General features: G+C 38.4%; 2 protein-coding genes and 1 long non-coding RNA gene across 3 annotated transcripts in view; 2 read left to right on the forward strand and 1 right to left on the reverse strand.

The window, feature by feature from the left end:
* The window catches only part of LOC105266531 (uncharacterized), a 72,352-nt gene that overhangs the window by 21,904 nt on the left and 27,851 nt on the right, over positions 1-22,597 (reverse strand). The gene's annotated exons all lie outside the window — the stretch shown is intronic.
* On the forward strand, positions 6,110-14,540 carry LOC105266530 (uncharacterized). The gene is made up of 5 exons (XM_011304769.1): positions 6,110-6,173; positions 13,513-13,579; positions 13,658-13,831; positions 13,896-14,042; positions 14,117-14,540. The coding sequence occupies exons 1-5, from the start codon at positions 6,136-6,138 to the stop codon at positions 14,453-14,455; spliced, it is 765 nt and encodes a 254-aa protein (XP_011303071.1). The 5' UTR covers positions 6,110-6,135; the 3' UTR covers positions 14,456-14,540.
* LOC105266529 (uncharacterized) lies at positions 14,812-15,818 on the forward strand. Its single transcript, XM_011304767.1, has 4 exons — positions 14,812-14,875; positions 14,953-15,135; positions 15,192-15,338; positions 15,400-15,818. The coding sequence occupies exons 1-4, from the start codon at positions 14,828-14,830 to the stop codon at positions 15,679-15,681; spliced, it is 660 nt and encodes a 219-aa protein (XP_011303069.1). The 5' UTR covers positions 14,812-14,827; the 3' UTR covers positions 15,682-15,818.

Here is a 22,597-nt window from a genome sequence, read left to right on the forward strand (position 1 = left end):
ATGTATTCACGTTTCACTTAATGCTTGAATTAATTGTTACTCGATGACGTTATCTCGTGATAAAAACATCAGTGTACCGAGTGAATAAGATACACCCCTAAGTTCGATTAGTGGATGATTTTAATTAGCGGGGAGAAAATCCGAGATACCTCTTGACTGTTTTAATTTCTCATTGTAAATAGAATGGAATAATTTATCCGCTGATTCCTTTATCGAGAGATAAAAAGAGGGATAAAATCTGAGGAAGTTATTGAAGAATCGACGATTGCTGAACAATTTTTATCATGAATTATCGATAGATATCACTTGGATTTTCTCGAATGCATTGAGAGACTGCGGCGTGAGAGTTGATGTTTATATTTTAATGATAAAAAGATCCCGTGCTCTTTTTTTTTTACATCACCTTGATGAAGGTTGCTTTAGGATTAAGACTGTAAAACTTTCTGTACATAGTGTGATTACGGAGTGCCTCGATGAGGTCAATTATCGATGGATCGATGTTAAATACATTCCAAGGCAATTTGATGATTTTTGCAAATTGATGAATTGTATTTGAGTGCTAGTCACTTGGATTAAATTGATGAATAAATTTTTTTTTGTTAAATTTCAACAAAATCCATTCTTTTTAATAATTCAACCATTTATCCTCATTACTCTTAATCCTCATCCCTACCTCCCCCTCCCTCTAAAATTTTCTTTTAAATATTTTCCACAATGATTTTTATTTATAATCATGTCGCGTTCCACTATATATTGAATTCACGATATTAACCAAACGATTCAATTGTCATTTCGTGCGTGTGTTGATGAATTAATTGAGAAAGGACAAGATAAAGTATAATGAAGTATGAAAACATTTCTCTCTCGGTTAATAATCGTCGAGTGAGTACCGACCGGTTTTGGGGCACCGTTTGGCCCCTTTGGGGATTAATTTCGATGTGACCTTGACCTTGATATTCGGTTTTTTGGGTCTTGCAAGTTTTATTCACGATAAATAACTGATTATTAAGGAATTTTTTTGCTTCAACCACTTTTGGAATGATTGAAGTGATGCCATGAAATTCTCTGAAAAGAAAATCATTTTCCACTGGAGAAAATAAAGAAAAGTTAATAATTCATTCAACGCGCACTGTGTACCCCAAATTGAATAACTAATCAGAGCAGATGCAGGATGCAATATGCAAAATGAAATATTTCCAGTGAAATTGACAATAAAAAATTTCCCTTAATAAAATTAAAATAATTTTCCCCGCTTTCCAATGGGCTCACTTCACCTCAAAATATTCAGCCAAAGGTGAGGGAAAAAAATTTGAACGACACCACTTATCTCATTACAAATTTTCTCTCACCCGAGACATGAAAATTGCGGTCGTGAATAAAAATAGCCACGAGTTGAGATTTCAGCCGGACACATTGGTCTCGGCCATGTCATAAGACTAATTGACGGGTTGACTCTCAACGATTTACCGTACGTCGAACAAGTTCAAATGTCTGGGAATAATCCCAGGGGAGGTACATCCTCCCTATTCGTGCCAAGGTTTTGGTATCACCAGAGCGTATAGAGCACATCTTCAATCTCATATTCCAAAATAACACGCGCAAAATTCCCTCATCCGGTACCATAAACACAACACCCTGTCATGACTTGGCGATATTAACACCTTGTTAAAAATTATCTTTTCTGTATTTAAAAAGAATCGAGAGATTAAAATGGTTTATCAATTTTTATAGTGCCCTTGACTTCTTTTTTTTACCCAGTGTAAATAGACTAAAGTGTACTTCACAGTCTGGGAGTAACTGGGACACCAGATTCTATTCGGGAAAGCTCATACACACAAGCGAGCCCCTCATAAAAAAAAAAAAAACAATGAAACAAGAATTGGTCCCGTGTGAAATTACCCAGTGATATCAGTCTTAAAAATTTCTTAACACCCGAGAGCCAAAAATATTCATCCAATTCATCTGAATGAAATATTTAATTTATCTTGATTGTAAATTGAATATATTTTTAACCTTGAAAATTGAGTTAATGCCTTGAGCAAGTGAATTTGAATAGTCCCTCTCATTACCAATGAATTTTCCTGTTGACCATAGAAAAGGGACAAGTTGGCAATAAAACGGTATAGTGTATAATTCAAATTGAGAGAATGGTGTAAGGGCATCACATATGGTCATGAGTAAAATAAGAGAGTGGTGCCTTGAGTGGTGGCTCGGTGCAGTTGCATCCGAAGTCGTGACTCAAGCCAAGGTCGTAGGTCGTAGTTGCGCCTGCACCTTGCCACCTATCCACCTTCGGGTACCCGAACAGGGGGATGCCAAGGGGTTATAACCAGATATATATAGGAGGAACCAAGCGTGCAGTCTAGCCTCGGGCGAGAGTTTGAAATTTAATACATGCGCATAACTCCCCCACCCTCCCTCCCACTCAACCATTGGGTATATAATCCGTGCAAACTCTTCAGGTACAACTAAAAGGGATAGAACTTTAACTCGTGCTAACTTTTCACCGTATACCGGTGGGTACTGTCCTTTTGGGGCAATATCAACGCCCTCCGAGCTCTCCTGCACGCCATTTCTCAGAAATATGCTTTTTAATGTATTCCACTCGTTGCCTCCCCCCTCCCCCTTCTTTTTTTTTTATTCTTCGATAATCTAACATTTTGATCGTGGAACTAAATCGGTAGCCGAGTTGTTTACCATGAGATTAATGAGATAACCGAGTTAGTCACATTTCCAGGAAAATTTTCGAAATGAGGTGAAAGGGCGGGACGAAGAAAATCGCAATGGTCGATATATCGAATCGATAGACTTTGAAAATATCGATAATTCATTTTTTAGGTAGAGAGACCTGAATAAAATATTGGAGAATCCGATAGTCAGTGTAAATGTTACAATGGAAAATGTGAAATTTACCGTGAAAATAGCATTGACCTCTCGACATTCGATCGATACTCATCGACACCCCCGAGGGTTTTTGCATGAGTAAGATATAAGCATTAAACCGAGACGAATTATCATCGGCGTGCCGCGATAAAAAAATTATTTTTCCCAAGAAAGAATTTCCTTAAAAAAAAAAAAAGGATGTCACGTTTTTTGTGAGCCTTTGGCTCAACATTTCAGCTCATTTGATACGTAAGACTTTTCACGCGTAATCTTATTTCTCATTGGCCATTCCGAATAACTCTTTTCTCATTGGTCAATCATTGGGTATATCATCATCAACACAACGGAATCAAATGACGCGCCCGGAGCGCGTCTTCGATTCCGTAACAATCATAAGAGTAAGATAATCGCGCGTATATTAAAAAAAAAACGAATGAATGAATTTTCACAGGTAATGGAGGTTTGACGAGCCTCCGGTGGATATTTGAAATGGTGAAATGGCTTGGGGGCTGGGGGAGCCAGGGGCTGTGACTTGGCGACAGTGTCCAAACAGGATGGAAGGAATAGAGAATTTGCCGAGAGTTGGGTACATAAACTCTAAAACTGAGAATGGTAATAAATTAACGTGGCTTTATCGACGCAAAGGGAACGTTTATCTTCGGTATAAGATGAAGTAGAGTGGAGGTGGGGAGTAAGGATTGGAAGGAGATTGGTTGGTCTTAGCATTGGGTATAACACTCGTTTGAGAGTTTATTTTGGAAAAAAAGGGAAGAGAACGGCCAACAGTTGGTAATACGACACCTCAACCTGACTAGCAAGGAATGTACTATGTTGCCCGCGTACTCTTTAACATGAAAGGTGAGAAAAACGAATAATTAAAGTGAGAGAGGGGCGGGATATTGGAATATCTCGCGTGTCCACAACCACCTGGTAATCCTAAACCCAATTTTTAAACGATCCACCAATCGTCACCTCTATATTATATTTGGCCTCTTCAATCTTCAAGGACTACGCATGCTGTCGTCAGCAAAATTCAATTATTTATTATCTCCACCTCCCCGGAAAATGACGCTTTACCCGAATCGCATTCTACGTCAGAGCTTGTCGCATTCTCTCGCGATAAAGCAATTCTCACTGTTTATATCTCCCTGGCCCACATGCAATAATGCTAACGATGCACTAATACAATTGTCAATTATCTATTCGCGTTGATGAATTTTTTCATTTTTTCATCATTTTTTTTCAATTACTCTTCCACCTGGATTCCATAATTCTTTTACTTTATACTATAAATCAAATTGAATTTTTTTATCATTCAGTTATTTGAAGTAAAAATATATATATATGGTATATATATTTTTTTATTGGAAAAATAATTGAGATGGTGTATTATAAAAAAATTAATTTTTGAATTGATAAATGATAAACCCGTGGGGTTGCCAGCAATGATTGTACAGAGACCGAGTCTTGCCAATTTGAACATTGCAACGAGGTTGCAAATAACTCCTATTTGTATTCAAGATATGCCATCGATGTTTTGACGCTGAGTAACTCGATATATCGAGCACATGCGTCTCACAATGTTGCGACTACCTCGGAATCGATGACTGTTATTCACTGATTGCATTATCCAACTTCCGGTCTACAATTGATGAATTCGATACGAAGAGATTAAACTCGGTGAGAAGTGATATTCACCGCAGAAGAATGTCGCGAACCTGCGTAACGTGGGTGCTGACAGTCTTTATAAAAATAGAAATAGCTGAGACCAAATAAAAACAACACTCGACATTCCCCATCCGCACCGCAATCATTGGAAAAAAAATTTTTTTACATCCTCGTGGATTTTATCATCCTCTACGATAATATGTGAACATACGCGGAATAAACAATTGATTGCGAAAAAAAAAGAGGAATAAAAAAAAAATGTCTAAACGATAAAAAAATTTCCCGCAAATTGACGAGTTGAAAAAATTGGCAAAAATGATGGAACAATCAAATAAAATAAATGGAAAACGGCATTGAATCGACTCCCCCGTGTTATCTCACGTAGGCTCTTATCAAATGTGAATGAGACGTTGTGCGATAAATTACGGTGCGTCTCTTTAAAGCCCAGCTGTATAGTTATCTCGATGAGCGAGCCACTTTCGGATCGTGCAAAACACGCAAGCGATTCTCGATCTCTCGATTCCTAGTGATGCCGAGAGGGCTCTCGTAACCCATCCCCATCCCGATGTCATTGTCCTCATGAGTTTCACCCCAACCCGATAATATCCCCACCACCCCGAGTATAAAGTCCCTTAAAGGCCCTTTTAAAAATTCAAAAGGGGCAGTATTGCAGGGTATCTCATTGACTGTTTGAACGTCGGTACCGATGAGGTGCATGCCCAACACTCCGGAGGGTCTATTAACTCCAATAGTTGAGTGTACCGGCATTTTCGATACAATGTTAGATACCACTCATGTGATTTTACAGACCTCGACGTGATATTTTACCACTTGGAGTTCAACTCCCCCATGCCGTCTGCTTATTTTATTCCAACGGGATGGGGAAGTGGAAGATAAGGAAGCCATTTGTGAATCTGAATCATTAAAATCTCTATAAAATTCTCAATCATATGATTTTCAATTCAATTTAAATCAGAAGTTCTCCCGAAATTTTTCATTTACCGGTAAATATGTCGTTCATCCCCACCGCAAATCATTATCATTGAATTATCAATTTTTCTTGAAAAACCGTGTTTATTGTTTATTATTGCCGATTTTTATGGCATTCTAAATCATATGATTTTCAATTAAATTTCAATTAAAACTTTTTATTTCCCATTTATCTCCCCGAAAAATGACGAAAATTTACGAAAATTGACTTTGCATTAAATAAATCCTCAAGTCCCGCAAAAACGCAGTGTATGAAAAATGAGACGGTGACCCCGGGTCATACTCAAAGAAAAAAATCATTACTAATCAGTAAACACGGTCTCGTTATCAAACCCGCCAGTATACCCCCCCACACAAAAACAATCGCCCCATCTCCCCCATTAATATCACAGTAAACCATTACCCCGATGATACCACGAGTGAAAAAATCTCAAATATCATATTAAAAAATAGCATGAATAATAGTCAAAGCCGCGAGTGGAATGACTGTACACCGCATTATATTCCTGTTGTCGAGATAGACGAGAAGCGACCAGTTATATATGAACCTTTCTATCCATTACGTCGTTTGGTAAAGGAACGAATAAAATAGAGATGTATTGTCTTTACACGGGAAGTTGTAAGGCCAGAAGGTACACTGCCATTTATTACATCTCTCCGTGGTAACGACTATGGGCGTGCTAGGGTAGTGCGACTCACCAGCAAACTTATCCTTTATAACCCAAGTTTTAAACCTATGTAATGTCTATGTGTATGGAAAGAGAGAAGAAAAGAGAGAGAGAGAGAGAGAGAGGGTGGGGGGGAAAATACTGGCAATGGAGGATCAGCCAACAACTGAAATGCCGGGCGTGTGTCCAGGAAACATAAAATCAGGCGAGTCACTCTCTGGTACTCCAGTGGAGACGCTGGTGGTCCCAGGACTATCCACCGACAATTCATTTTCAGTTTCCTGGACTGTTACAATTTTTATCGACCTGTCATACAGCAGTTTAGAGTCCTTGTATCATTCCCCATGATGTCGATGATAACGACCATTTGAATTTATGCTGGTGAACGATCCCTCAATTATCAGGGGCATTGAACAATATTACTCATCCGCCTTTGTGACCGTGACACATTCCCATTGAAGACAAAGGGATTAGATCGGGGTCTCGAAGATAATTGTCATTACCACTGAATTAATTAGACGTCGTTAGTTTAAATCTCATTGAATCAACTGTTAAGATGATCGTCTGAGTCACGTGGAGTGACGATTGAGGGGAATCTTATTTTTGGGCCCATTGCGATTTCGAATTGTTAAGAAAAAATGTCAATTACGGGATGGCAATTGACATTTTTTAATTGAAAGAAGAAGAATTTCCAGAATTTCCAGAAGAATTCGAATTCTCTGAGTGATAATTTTTATCGTGGATCTTAAACGTTTTTTTTTTTAGTTTATAGCCTGAGATTATTGTTCGGTTATTTTTATAAACTTTTATCGGGAGTCCATTAGTCGATCACGGCATGAGCCGATCGTGAAATGGTACTTATCGACGCCCTCGAATGCCCATCGGCTCGATCATTCACCGTTTAGGACAGGGCTTTTAGAGATGGAGGGAATAAGGACAGAGCCCTCAAAGTACCGGTTAGATATTGGTAATCGATACAGAACATTTTAAATAGTGGGAGAGGATTTAAATCGAGTGTCAGAACCCCCTGCCCCTCAAAATTCAATTCACCATGACTTATCACCGATGTCCATTAGGCTTTCACGTTTGTCTGATATCCCAGGAGGGATGGATCTTACGGATTTTGACATGCCCCAGTGATTCCTTCTCAATTTTTAATCATCAATATTTTCTGAATTTCAACCGATAAAAATGGCCAATACCTAAGACAGTTGGACATGGATTATAGAAAGGAATGCGTTCAGCACGAGGGACTATTCAGCGACCTAGAAACACATTATCGCAATAAATGTTGCAGACCTACTGACACGCCCAACAGGTCTTATCGTTTTTTTTTTGCAGTTCAATCAGACCATTTTTTCGGTCATTTTATTATGTCCAACCCTTTTATCGAGGTTTCAACACCTCCGTGAATAAATTAAAAAATATTAATGTTTTATCTGATGTATGAGTAAGTGGTTTCACTAGCTGCATAATTTATTTGAGTTATTCCATTCATTCCACTATTGGAGCAGTAATAAACAAATATTTAAAAATACTAAACCACTGAGATCTAATTAATCTTGAATAGTGACCAATATTTTGGCAAATTCCGGTTTTTGTCAGATGAATGAACGATAAATTGAGCAGTCGGTGTGCAATAAAATATCCTCCCCTCCTCCTCCTCCTCCCCCCACCTCTCTGTACGTTCTAATCGTCACGTATGCGCAATGTATTTTGCTGGTTCAAGCCTGTGCGTGTGATAAATTTGTCAACGAGTCTAAATACGAATGGAACGTACACTGGAGTAAGTACTAAATCCTTTGAAGGCCCCCCCTCGAGTTGACTGATATGGATGAAAAACCATTGACAGGAGGGGGGCAAGTAATGGCGATGGGAGGGGAGGGTATGAAAGAAAAATGGGAAAATGCATTTTTAATTCTGATGAGCTCTTAGGCACGTGTAGGCGGATTCCTGGCGGTCCTTCTTCCGTTCTCACGATGACTTGCAACCCGGATGCATAAAATTTTTTTTCTCTTTCAATTTATTTTTCATTCTCTTTTTATTTCTACCACTCGACCCCTCCAGCGAGTTGAAACCCAGGACTTGATTATGTGCACCTTCATTAGCCGCCCCACGCGATCATACTCATTCATGAACATATCATCGAACGATGCGTCCTCATTGTTCCCTCAACTGTTTTGAATCGACATTTTTATTCTCATTCATTAATTATTCTATTAATCGGTGGGTGATTATAGATTTGAGGGGAATAAATGGATGAACCTTGTGGGGCACGTCATGAGTGGGTTAAACTGAATTATTTAAAATTCATGAAAATTTCAGGAGAGAGTTATCTGAATTTTCAAATTGCGTTGGTAATTCAAAGAAATTTTATTTTTCATGCAGAATTATTATTCTGGAAAATTATCGATTGCACCATTGACAATAATAATTTATATTGATTTAATTATGAGATTGAGGAAACAAAAACCGAATGTTGTCTCAGGGTCAAGTTAAATGGATGATTTCAACGAATCGATTTCACGTTTATAGACCGAGGATCTATAAATCGATGGAAAATCCACCGAGAATAGATCTGTTTGTTTTGATTGATTATTTAGTTTGGATGGGAGTCATACGCTCTGTACGTGACAATTCGCACAGGCTTTCCCCATTAGTGAAAATTTAAGATGGGAATTATTCGAATCAAAGTGGATGCAGATGTCAGCTATTTCTGTTTATGCAGGAGATATTTATTTATTTTTTTGCCACTCGATAAAATAATGGAGTGATTGCGGGTAGCTTTGATGAAATACTCGAGTGATCGCTATCAATTTAAAATGCATTTGTATCGATCATTATCGAATTGCCGGGATGCCGCGGAGATAATTGAAAACAAATTTGGATCGATGTCGATATTAAAAAAACGTGAATGCTAGTTCATTCGTAGAAAGTGGATCAATTTTTTTTTATTAAAAGAATTGGATAAGAAACCGTTAGAAAAAAAAATTCACCGGTTGTTTTGTAAATTCAACAAAGACAAAAACAAATAAATCACCGGTTTAATCCGTAGATATTTTATTCCCATCTCGCAGCCACTTCCCAATTTTATTTTAAGCCGTACCAACGCCACAAATAGAAACTCTGAACGGTATTATTGTCCTGATTAACGACCAAAATAGTGAAAACTCACGAGGATAAAAACAAAATAACTGAGAAAACCGGCAACTGAAATATTATTTTTAATATTCACGACGCCATTCCACACAAGTCGAAGAGAATATTATTGCCGGAAATTTGTCATATTCCATCTGGCACACGAGAATTCACGAGTTCATTAATTTTTCATTCTGCATTATTCATCGTTGAATAAATCGAGACTAACGATGTCAACAAATGATAAATTGTCGTAACATGTGTCACGGATCCTTGAAAAATGTATTTTTGTCAAAGTCAACGTGGAAAAATTTTTTGACGAATGGATAATAACATTCGCGAAGAGAATAGATCGAGAATGAGACGTACTCTCAATTACTCTCACAAAGAGATGTAAGAAGACACGAAAATATTATCCTCTACCTCTGACGTCTTGGCATAAACACAACATACCTCGTTATCATGTGCGTTCATTCTCAACTAGAATAAAAATCAACGAGTCATGCAATAATAGGGGCAACGTTTTCTCACAGTGTGACGTTTAAGTTGCCAGCTCACAATATAGCCGGTTGGAAAATGTCATGAGTGGGGTACATACTTCGTGAAGCAAAAAAACAAAAGTAGTTGAAAAGAAAAAAAAAAAGCTAGCCAAGAAGAAGAGATACTGAGACCGGCATTGACAGGCGTACGGTGTTTTGCTCCATTCTAATGTCGCAGCGAGCCACGTCTGCATTTTGCTTCAGAAAGTAAGTCGATCTTATCGTTGGAAGTCCAACCGGGCATCTCCAACCTCCATACCAATGCCCTCTTTGTCAAGATAAATAATTTTCCCAATATAAAATTTGAAAAAAAAAAGAAAACAAAAAAAAAAGAACCACCGAAATCGAACTATATCCAACAGTCTTCGCTGCACTGAGAGCAAAATGTAAATAAAAGTCACTGAATCCCCAGTAAAAAATATTGTTCAACCCCTCGAGACACACCAGTCACCAATAGATCCAAAATTATTTTTCCCCGGTTGTGAAAAAAAGTGCTAATAAATTTTTCCACTTTTACCGAAACAAAATTTGTTTTTTCATTGGGTTAATAACTCTCTCCCCTGGCCTTCGTTTCTTTTTCCCTCTCATCCAAAAAATATAACCCACACAGTCTCAACGCGGTGAGCAATCTCTCCATGCTTGCGGCTTCACGGTTTCTTTTTTTTGTCTGCTCTTTATATCGCAGGCCAAATTCCGATATATACGCGACCTGTTATTTTTAAAAGTTAAAGAGAGAGAGAGAGGGTGAGAGAGGAGTATGAGTACGGCGCCCCCGTGCACACGCTGGGATCTCGGATTCATTTCAAATGGGCAAAGAGACCGTAAGAAAAAAAGAAAAATAAGGAGTGAGATGGAGCCACCAAGGGCTTTGGCCCTGGGGCTACCTTAAAGTAATCGCTTTTTATCGCGTGCCTGGGTGGGACCAGTTTGGCATTAGCCCAGTAGATCACCCACTCCATGTGGGTTAATACCCTCACCCAAGACTTCCAGGTTCCACCCGAATATTCGTTAAATCCTTCCCCGTGTATTCAATTAATTCCACCGATCAATAAATCGAATCAATCCCTTGAATATAATTCGTTCGCTCATAAAAAAAATTTTTTGTCTTTGTAATCGTTATCTGATAAAGATTCGAATGGAAAAATTCAAATTCACATGTCTCGTTATTTTTTATACTAATGATACTAATGAAACAATCCGATAACTAGAAAAGGGCATTCCCCTGAAAGTACCCACCAGAACATCCGTACAATTTTACCCGATAAGATCGTCGGACTCAATAGATATCTCGTAACGGTAAAGTCCCGCGACGTTTAAAAGTATCTATTTCAACAGCTAAACCCATTCGTGTCCATATTTTCATCATTTCGACAAGTAAAAATTGAAAAAATAACATGTTTACGACTGCCGTATAATAGCACCCATAACGCTCATAGTCAGATGATTATCAAATAGTCCGAGAATTTTAATTTCAAGTAAAATTGATATTTCCGCGGTTATCTCTAATTGAGACACAACGTTTACAAGAGTATGTGTATCGCATTACGAGAATTTATGTGCACTTTCGTTCACATTCCATGGAGATAGCTGAAGAACGCCGAAGTTGTACAGATAGGAGGTTGAGTCAAAACTTGATTATTAAAATTTACACAAACGATAGGGAGTTTATAATTTATCCAGCCCAAGATTTATCACTAATCACCAAGCCAACGACAATAATTCACATTGAACTGCGTAATTTTTTCCAATTGATTCTATCAAAAAATAATTATCCATCCTCCCGATCACAATCTCCGAATATCATACGCATTTATTCGCAAATGTGAAATTTTTATTAGCAATGAAACCGAAGACCTTTGGAGATAGTGAGGATTATTCACCCCTGTATCTGTTAAGAGAACATTGCCAGACGATTCGCTGGAGTTCAGTATACCCCAGCAAATGCGACAGGATAGTTTTCAATGAATAATTAATGAGACAATTCGATGGTATCGTTCACCAAGAGGCCATTTGACTGATGGAAATAATAACACCGATACAAACAACATGAAAAATAACAAAAGTCCTAGGTTTTTTCAATAAAAAAAATTTTTTGCCAATTCAACCAAGATAAATATAGCAAATACCTTATCGGGGAGTGTAAAGGGCATTTTAAACCTCTCGGATCATTCTAGAAAGGGCCGGTATTCGACCCACGCGCCATGGAGTTGCCCTCAAGCCTCGCGCCTCTATCCAACCACGTGATTTATGAATGTCTCGATTTATATTTAAACTAGTGTACAGGATCATCAGAGGCTGTCGCTAAAATTCTCGAATGGGCGAGTAACTAAATCTGCGACCCGAATTTTCAACATATTTTTCGATATAGTAGAATGATTTCATTTCCTTCCCCTTGATTTTAATTGAGAGAAGACCAATGGCGCCTCGATAATTAGGTGAATGATTTTGGCAAAATCACCGATCGAGATTAGAGAAATTCAGAAAATGATAAATACGATAAATCGTTGAATTTAAAAGAAGTTGTCGAGGTTAAAAATGAACAGGTACAGTGGCGCCACTGAAATATGTATTGCGCAGGCGTAATAGATCCTCGAACAGCTGTATCATAAGACAGTCCATTATACCGATCCCGAAGGCGTGTATCGTACTCTTTTCCCTCGATCACATGGCCGTCACGCCCGCCTCGTTTCTCCGTCTCATCCTCAAAAAAAAAAAAAAAAAAAAGACCACCCGACACACTTCCCCCAATTCTACCATTGTTCTAACCGATGAACGCTGCCTCAATTTTATTTCATCCGAAAAACCCAAGAGTAGTGGGTCACACGCCCGATAATTCACCGATTAACCGATAATTCACAGAGAGAGGCTTCCTATAACACCAATTATTCCCAGCCCTCGAACGCCTTCATTGTCTCCCTGACTTTTTTTTTAAATTCACCGGTGCAACAACAAAAGTGATCGACTGAGAGCAAAAAGGATGATAAAATGAGACTGAGAGGATGACTCACGCTCGAGGCGCGATTCCATCGAAGATACCACGTGGGTAAAAATTACAATAGAGTAAAAAAAAATAGGCTCTTGAGTGAGGAAAAAAAATTAAATTATGAGGGATTTTAGAAAAAGATGTACTTGGCCATTTTAGCCCCGGTTTATTACCCGTAATCTACATTTCGCCGGCTCTAATCCCCGGGAATGTCGGCCGCGTGCGCCACTCCGAGTAATCTACATATATTATGCGTTGTAGATAAGGATCGAATGGTTGGGCGCATCAGAATTATCCCCCACGTGTGCGTCTCGCCGATCGTGTTGTACCCCGACCAAGAGGATTCACCAGACACCACCGGAAGTCGATCGAGTTGGTTCGAGGTGACGGAATCTGGTGTGAACCAATTACCCTGACCATTATTTTTATTATTTATCTAATTAGGTTTCTTTCCGAGAATAATTGATATTGTGATCGAACTGATCATTCAATTGGCGATAAAATAGATTATCACCGTGAGCTTATCGACCCTCCAAAAATTATAATGTTGTTCAACGAAATCTCAAGTCTAGTTTTTTTTATCATTTGTGCAATGAGGGGGGACGCGGTGTATATAACAACCGAAACGAAATCAATTCGACAGGTTTGTCATTTATCGAGAGATGAAGTACTTTGCGGTTATCATCGCCATTCTGGCACTTTTACCACAGGTGAGTTTCAACTCAAGTCGACGGACTTTAATTATCTCGTGAATATCGAATATTCAATTCTAAGTGGAATGATTTCAGGATGAAGCAACTTCGATTGACGACTTTAATACCACCGTATCGGCACTCAGCGAAATTAAATTGTCCCTAGAATTGTACAAGAAAAATATACCAGAAGAGGAGAGTCTCAGACTCGCAGCTGTGATGAATGCAGCTCAACAGACTGGCATTGATGTTCTAATTGCAGCAATTGATGTGAGCTTTACTTGACTAATAAAAATCCTGGGCAATCCCTAATGCAATCCTGAAATTATTACAGAATTGGGAAGACAAACAGTGCAAGGAGATCTTGCTGAAGAAGGCTAAAGTCATTATGAAAATGATAAATGAAGTCTTGACGAAATGTTTCGAGGAGAACGAGCCACGTTGGGTGACCTACGCCTATCAAATTAATCAATTGATTACTGTGAGTATTCCAGAGTTTCCTCTGGCCTCCGGAGGTTCGGATGTTAATTTTTTAATGAATTCCTTTGGTCACAGGTTGGCAAAGATGTGGAGGCCAAGGCAGATTTTTTGAAAGACTATTGCTCCAATTCTACTGATGGCTTGGAGACATGCTTGAACGAAAATGTACTGTTCCTTATGCGAATGGTTGCTGCTTACCAGAAACTGGCTGGTGAAGTGAGGATTAAGGTACAAGCAGATGTCGGCATGGGGTTCATGCTGACTGGTGCATGCCTCCAAAGAGTAACGGAAGATATTTTCACCGAGATCAGAAATAGAATAGATGATAACGAGGTAGTGGAGTGTTTAACTGCCACGGGTGCACCTCAACTCATCGAATCAGCTTCGCTAATGAAGAGAAGCTCATTCTTTTAACCCAGCCTCAAAGCAAATAAAAATCCAAATACCATTTCATCAGATGTATCTCGAGAAAAGTGTTAATAAAATTAATCTATTGATAAACTGTAGCGAACATCGTGTTTTATTTTTATTCCCAACCTTTACGATCTGTTAGAATGATAAAACATATTCTTTATCATAATAGAAGAATCCGGGATTTTCCACCGACTGGCACTTCAGTTGCGATTATCAAAAACGATTATGTAATACTCAACTGCAAAATTTGATATCTTCGAGTTTTAATCTCGAGGTCATCGGTTATTTTAAAAAGTGATAAAATTCATTATGCAATCAGATTCAGGTATATAACAGTCGGTAAAAAAAATGAAATTAATTGTTTCGCGAAAAATGAAGTACTCCGTGGGAATCATTATTTTGGCAGTTTTCATTTCTCAAGTAAGTTGTTTTATTATGCCTCAAATATAAAAACCGAGAAATGATTGTACGAATTTTGTGATAACGGATAATTTCAGAATGAAGCAACACCCGCGAGGGATGTCCGCGAATTGTACTTGAAATCTCGTGACATCAGATCGTCACTGGAGTTGTACAAAGTGCGAATGATACCCGAGGAGAACGGAAAATTCGCAGCAGTTGAACAGTACCAGAATGAAATGGCTGAGCTGTACGTGGATAATACATTTGCATCGATCGAAGTGAGTTAATACGAGACATTAAAATTCGACGTATCGATTTACAATTTTTTCCGCAGACGGAGGATCATGAAGATTGTATGAGTGCCTTGAAAATCGAGCTGGACAGCATCTTAATGAGCTACCGTAACACAACAGAGGATTGCATCAGGAAAAGTACTCCACACTGGGGAATGATCATAGCCGAAATGAATGATCTGATAACTGTGAGTATGAGGTGATTAAATTATTGCTGTTAACGTTCTCATGAAAATCGGGCTGTTGCAGAAGGGACTAAAATTCGAGGCTAAGGTTGATGGAATTGAATCGACCTGTGCTGATCACAATGCCGGAATCTTTGAGCAGTGCCTTGATAAATATGTACCTGAGCTGAAAGATTTCGTGGTATATTATCAGGACCGAGAGGCAAGACTAAAGACTGAGGTTCAGGTATTCACTGGCCTCGGGTTCGCCGAATTTGGAGTGTGCAACAAATCATCGACGGAAGAATTCCGGAAGAGACTCATCACAGCAGATGAAGACGCACGTGAATGCATCAAAGTCGAATAATGTCGTGTAATTTTCCATTTGAAAATATTAATTGAAACTTGTGGATTTATTAATGAATTTCCTATGAAATTCACTCATGAAACCCGTTGAAGTCCTCAATTAATCGATGACTTCTGGTGAGTTATGGGTCCCCCATAATTTACAGCAATAAATTATCAATTTCACTTGCTGCCATGCGTACGACTACCACTAGCTTCCGGTGTATATCAATAGACAACGGTGCAACACAACCGATGATCCACGTGCAAATAATTCAATTAATCCACGCCTGGTATTTACTCTCGCGTTATCCACCCATAAACCACTGGTACCCACTTTCTAAACTTTACACGCCGATGACATATGCTAATGACTTGATTATTTATGTCCACCGATATCGTTCAAAACGCGAATTACAACGCGATTCCCCCTGACCTCGGAAGTAGAAACTCAACAAATTGAATTTTTACGCCAACCTATTTAATTGACCGACCGGGGAAATTTATCTGGTTTTAAATAGTCCAGGAATTTTAATCAATTTGAATAACATTAATTAATCATCGAGCGACTGTTTAATCACTGAGAGTCACTCAAGAAAATTGATACGACAATTTTCTCTGAAAGCCAGAGAACCGATAAAATTGTTGTTGAAAAATCATGTAATTGTTGAGGAATCCCGATTGCCAATAGGTTCACAAACAACACTCACACATAATAATTGGAATGAGGGGGGCGTCGACCCCAGTGTGGAGTCTGCCTCCAGGAGAGGAGGTACAAGAAAAGATGTTGCGCCAGAAAAAGGCAATGAAATATTCAATTCCCACCAAAAGCTCGGTGTGTACCCAAGGCTCGAATGGGGATGCCGACACAACAGGGCAGGTTAGCGACCTTGTTACAGTCGAGTGCGAGGAGGCGATTGTTGTTTGGGTGGTCGAGAATAGTAAGGTGGAAAAGAGACAGTGTGAATAACCCGGCTCGAGACAACTCTGACTATTATTAGTCGTAACCAGATTATCGTAACCATTCTTTTGACGCTTCGCTACTCAGAGACACACACTTTGGCAAATGGTTGGGTACATTACGGGGAGTCTGGTATGCGGCCCCACGCAGTCAGACATTTAAATTCCTACGAATTCCTCAATGAAAGAGGCCTCCAGCATTATGCTATTACCACTATTCAAAATTTTCCCAAATTTTCCTCAACTGAATTTTTTTATTTTTCCCCTCATTTCAAAAATGAAAGAAAAATTCTTTTTTTTTTGTAATAAATTATAATTGACCCAATTAAATTAATTTCGTCGTTTGGAAATTTTTCAAAGTCATCGAGACTATAATGGAGACTGGGATGCAGATGGAATGGTGCATGTGAGAGAGACAACAGGTGTTGGATAAAATTGATCGTACAAAATAAAGACACGTGTCACTGCTGTTAGCGATATCATACACTGGTGTGATAACATTGGATGGCAGTGAGGTGAGAGGGGAAAAGAGGCAGGAGAGCGTGAAATTGAATTACGATACGGTGGTACGTCTGTTACATTAATGCATCCCATTGGGGATGCTTGTAATGTTTCATTTCACACCAATGCCGATTCATACCTCGGTAGAATCAAAAATATTCAATAGTCGGTGGGAGTTCGAGGGTTCATTGGATATATATCAGAGGATGAAAGTTTAACGGTAAAATTGTGAATTCGATGATGCTACAGAGAGAAGTGCAGTTAATTGTTGGAGAGTTCTTGATATCGATCACTCTGATGCATTTGGTGACTCATCTCTTTCATTTGAATTGCCGATATTATTTTTTTTTTTCACTCAACTCATCTCTCTCTCACCCGCGGATTAATGCTCGCTGTTATTTATTACAGTCGAATTAATTTTGCTTCACGGTGAATAAATTATTTTTCCCATGAATTATTGATGATGAGAATAAAAAGTTAATTAAAATTGATGGATAAAAACATTGACGGTACGTTTTAATTATTCAATAGGCAGATGAGTTGCCATAATGTTGCAAAATGAATGATAATCAGAATAAAGGGAAATAGTAATTGAATGATAAAGTGAAAAATAAAAGAAGTCATGTGGCTTATGGGTTGGTCGCGTGCCTCAACTAAAGAGGGAAATTTATGGGGCATATAACGAAGACTCGAATAGGAGGCACGCGGTTTTACATGGGCGTCGACGTCCCCTCGTCGCGTCCTCGTCGCGTCCTAGTCGCGTCTTAGTCCCGTCTTAGTCGCGTCCTCATCGTCTCCACGCGCGAGACTCTTTCCCCCCCATCACCCCCTCCCCTCACTCCACCTCTCCACCAAAGACACCCACATACTGAGCTATAATCCCCACGTAAGAACGGGAAAATAAAAAAAAAGGCGATAAAAATGGATGAGAAAAAAAAATGGTGAAAAAATATTACAGGCTTAATACTCAAATTTACGACGACGTGAACTTGTTGTGAGTCTAAGCGAGTTTTCGCGTCGATGCTCTTAAGATTCAATAATGCAGTCCCGAGGGAATAAACATTATCGATTATTACGTGAATTGCATGCAAATTATAGAATTTGATGTAACAGCATTCTCCCTTTGAAAGTAAAATTTCAATTGTCACGACAAATTATTCCCAGTGAATTTCCAATACCATTTGTATTTAACATCGTGAATAACGCGAAAGAGGAAATGAATTCATTGCAAGTATAAAATTCCAGACGAGTTGACATGAGGATTGACATATAGCCCATGTCAACACACCTCGAATTTTCTTTATCTCACGGCCTTCTCATTCCTACCGATGATGAGAATAAAGAATCAATACCCTGGATTTTTTTTTAATTTTTCATCAATCCCAATGGCACTCGAGGACTTTACGATTATTCACTCTCAATGGAAATGCAAACGAAGAAAATAGAAATTCCCATGGACTTGAGTTAACGTTCGACGCTGGGAATTAATTTAATAAATTCAACAAACGAAAGAATTCAACGTCCCTTATCTCCCTGTATTATCGTACAACCGGCAACACACATAACGAGCGATTCTTCCCATTATGCGCCTTTTCCATTTGATCGAGTATCCTAAGAAGAATAATAATTATTATGGTAGTCTTGCCGGTAGCCCAAGAAACCAATGGTGTGTTCCCTTCCTTTGCCGGTATTCTCCACTATCAAATACCGTATCTCTGTCGTTTTTACCCCTCGCGTAATACCTCTATACACGAACCGATCGACGCTCAAAGAGATTGCTATCGGTGCTGTGATAAGTGTTGCACATTCGTTACATCCCCCCATCCTTGTCCAACATACTTATCATTTTCATTCTATCATTTTTATTCACTCAATATTCCCACTGCAGCCACCAAAAAAAAAAAACCTCAATTCCATCCCAATTTCCATTGCCAATACCAATTATTCGACCTATCACTCCATTTACGCCACCGGAAGTCGAAGAATTTAAATTTAAATTTAATTTAATTTAATTTGAGAGGAATTACTCAAGAAAAATTCCAATTTCCAATTGTTTTGGAGGAAAAAAATTGAATTGAAATACGAAATTGTTCAGATAAATTTTCCTAGCCTGAGTGAATTCGGTGGAGCTGTCACTTATTGTGGTACTCGTTGAAAAATGATAAATACAAATGTTTCCTGTATGAACCACGTAAATTCATAGGTTTGAAGTTGGTCTTTCTGGCGCCAGACAAACCCGAGAAATCGCCTAGCTATTCACAAATGCGACTTTACCGGATAATGACAGCTCTCGCAGCACCAGCTCACAAGCTCTAGATGCATATAATCGTTTCATGTTTTTCTACTGTGCACTTGTAGGTGCACCTCACTGACTATATTCAAACTCGAATAAACCCATAAATTATAACCAGCGAGAAAATCATGGCGCAGTAACCATCCACCGAAAGCCAAGATCCACTCCGATCCCAGTGTAAATAATTCAAATGACATCATTTCGATGGTGAGAAAGAGGAGAAAAATAAAAACTTCAAAATCATAGGTCAGAGACTGAAGATCCATTCCCCTCCGGTGCGTGCAAATATTTTTCACGGAAATACTACGCCCAAGGTGAAATAGTTATACAAATATTTCAACATTATTTAATATACCGCTAGTCATTTTGTCCACAAGCCAAATATCTACAGCATTGAGGTCATGCTCAATCTCGGTATAGGATCATGTTGCAAGGTTACCCGGTGGCTAACACGGGTCATCCACATGTTCCCAACTGCAAAAACGCCATTTTATAAAATCCAGCTAATCAAACATTTGTCGTCCCTGAGTCAAGTGACATGTTCGCAAAGCCCAATGACCCTCCACCTATTAGTGCCATTATCCCCACTAAAAAATTATTTATTCAACGAGAATTATTTAAACAATGAAAAAAATTTACTGAAGAAATATTCGTCAATACCAACGACCAGATTCTTCGCTCACCATTGATAATGAATTATTAATTATTACGAATGATATTAAATTGTCGAATTGAAAGAACGGTATTAATGAATTTGATGATTTCCAGAGAATTTCTAACCTTTCCATTTGAAAATAATGGCGATTGCAAAATAATAACCGGTGAAAAATGTCTCCACGTCTGTCAGGGTGAAAGTCCTCACCAAGGAATCCCTCCCTCCTTCACTAAAATAATCCACCACAAACGCGATATTTTGTCCCATCGATGGTCTCTCCCATGCGATCACATGGATAATACAAATAGTCACGTGGAAAAACACGTAGAACTCCAACTCTTGCATAACTATTCTCCCTCCATCCCCCCCTCAATATTTTTCGTGTTTTCATGTCGTACCTATTACGAGCCAAAGTATCTTACTCTATACCCTTTTGTTTTATTGTCTGTCGAATGAGATAAACAGCGTGGTAAAATGGGATGGTAAAACGTTATTACATAAATGGCTCAGCGAGCTACACGTATCGGACACGTTCTCAAATATAATCAATTAATTGTTACATGGATGCAAGAATACAGGAGAAAGTTATTTAAATAAATTCCAATTCAATTGACTATCACGATTTGATTTACCACCCACCGGAATAATCACTCACTCAAAATAAAACGATAAGCAAAAACAAATGAAAAATTATTAATTTATCCCAGAAAAATTCCCTCAATTGAAATAATTGCAAATAAGAAACTCCAAATAAGGTGATTAATCCCCAACAAATAGCTCACGTAAATAAATCGCGAAAGTTCAATTTACGTTATTACATCCCCCTCCACCGAAAAGAAATTGTGATCAGCGTAAAATCATAAAATAATTAGACTGGGAACGTGCGTTAATACTCTGTATTCCCATTCACAGAGGGAGGATATGAAGAATTATCAAGAGATGTGAAAAGATATGAATAGATACGAATAGATATGACTAGATGAATAAGTGACAGACAGATTCTCCCCCCCTCGACGTGCCGTCAACGCGTTTTGATTAATTTCATTGTACCACAACTGGAAATAATTCCCCCCTTGTGAAAATAATATTACTTTCACGTAACAAAATGCCAGGATTTATATTGCCCTCCCTTTCGGATGCGAAAGGAGCAACGAGAGCTCGAGGGTGGAGAAGGGGGATAAAAGGCGCGGCCGGAAACGTCAATTTCGTCTGAGTTTAATCCGCGTCAAGTACTCGCGAAACATTGGTGTGCACCAGTGTTTAAGGCGATTTGCGCACTTGGTACCCCTGAGAATTCAATTTAGCGCATTTAATCGCTCCCGAGAGTATAACCGCACGAGATCGTTTCAATTAAATTAGTTAACATTTCGATTATCCCGTGTACGTTGCGCCCATGTACCGCTATCATAGATTTTTTTCTTCCCCCATTGCGACAAATGAAAGTCTTAATTAATGGCTTCACCGTGAATTATTAATTAACCAAAGTGTTCTTAATTATCGAAGGCTCGTCGACGCTATCTGGTTTTTGTTTGCCCTGGGATATTGTTTGGATTGCTAAATTTTTCCTTTTTTGGCGAAAGTTTCGCACCAATGTTTACCGTGCAGTTATTAAATTAACAGAGTACTTGGATTATAGTCACAAGCATTTAGCCCGAGTGTGCGAGAATGATCGGTTAGTAAACGGGTGGCGCTGGGAACAAAAGGAATCGGCATTTCACGTCAATCGGCCCCCGGGTGACACGGGATGTCTCCGTCGATTTTCTGACTAACTCGTGTACCCACTCACGTGGAAAAGTCAACAGAGGTATATACCGTGTACGTGAGATGGTAACCTCGACTAGACATTCAATTCTCGGAATTTTTCGCGATGACAAAAAAAAAATGGCGAACATTAAAAAAATATATCTTCCATCGTGAAAAATTTTGGGAAAATTTAGAAGTTCCAAGTAGTCGACCTCACTAGTAGTCCAAAAAAAGATTGAATTCTATTCAGAGATGAAAATCAATTTTTTTTTCAAAATTCGATAAAAATGAATTTTTTCGAGAGTCGATGAAAATTTTTTTTTTTTGAGAATTCCCGGGAAAACTCGTGAGTTCTGAGTAGCGGACCTCTCAATTAGTCCGAACAAAGATTTAATGCAATTCAGAGATGAAAATCAATTTTTTTTTCAAAATTCGATAAAAATGAATTTTTTCGAGAGTCGATGAAAATTTTTTTTTTTTGAGAATTCCCGGGAAAACTCGTGAGTTCTGAGTAGCGGACCTCTCAATTAGTCCGAACAAAGATTTAATGCAATTCAGAGATGAAAATCAATTTTTTTTCGAAATTAGATGAACATGAATTTTTTTCAAAAATCGAGGAAAATATATTTTTTTCGAAAATCGATAAAAATGCATTTTTTTGAAAATTCTCGCGAAAACTCGTAAGTTCTGCGTAGCGGACCTCTCTATTAGTCTAGAAAAAAAATTAATTTGATTGGGACATGAAAATCAATTTTTTTTCGAAATTCGATGAACAGGAATTTTTTT

The sequence above is a fragment of the Fopius arisanus genome, unplaced genomic scaffold, assembly GCF_000806365.1.
Source record: "Fopius arisanus strain USDA-PBARC FA_bdor unplaced genomic scaffold, ASM80636v1 scaffold00039, whole genome shotgun sequence".
In the NCBI taxonomy this organism is placed as follows: domain Eukaryota; kingdom Metazoa; phylum Arthropoda; class Insecta; order Hymenoptera; family Braconidae; genus Fopius; species Fopius arisanus.

Excerpts from the sequence above, each read along its gene's own strand:
- LOC105266530 (XM_011304769.1), top strand. The coding sequence starts at position 6,136 with ATGTATTGTCTTTACACGGGAAGTTGTAAGGCCAGAAG. Across the intron at positions 13,832-13,895 it reads TTCTAATTGCAGCAATTGAT|AATTGGGAAGACAAACAGTG; the intron begins GTGAGCTTTACT and ends AAATTATTACAG. Across the intron at positions 14,043-14,116 it reads AAATTAATCAATTGATTACT|GTTGGCAAAGATGTGGAGGC; the intron begins GTGAGTATTCCA and ends CTTTGGTCACAG.
- LOC105266529 (XM_011304767.1), top strand. The coding sequence starts at position 14,828 with ATGAAGTACTCCGTGGGAATCATTATTTTGGCAGTTTTCATTTCTCAA. Across the intron at positions 14,876-14,952 it reads TGGCAGTTTTCATTTCTCAA|AATGAAGCAACACCCGCGAG; the intron begins GTAAGTTGTTTT and ends GGATAATTTCAG. Across the intron at positions 15,339-15,399 it reads AAATGAATGATCTGATAACT|AAGGGACTAAAATTCGAGGC; the intron begins GTGAGTATGAGG and ends GGGCTGTTGCAG.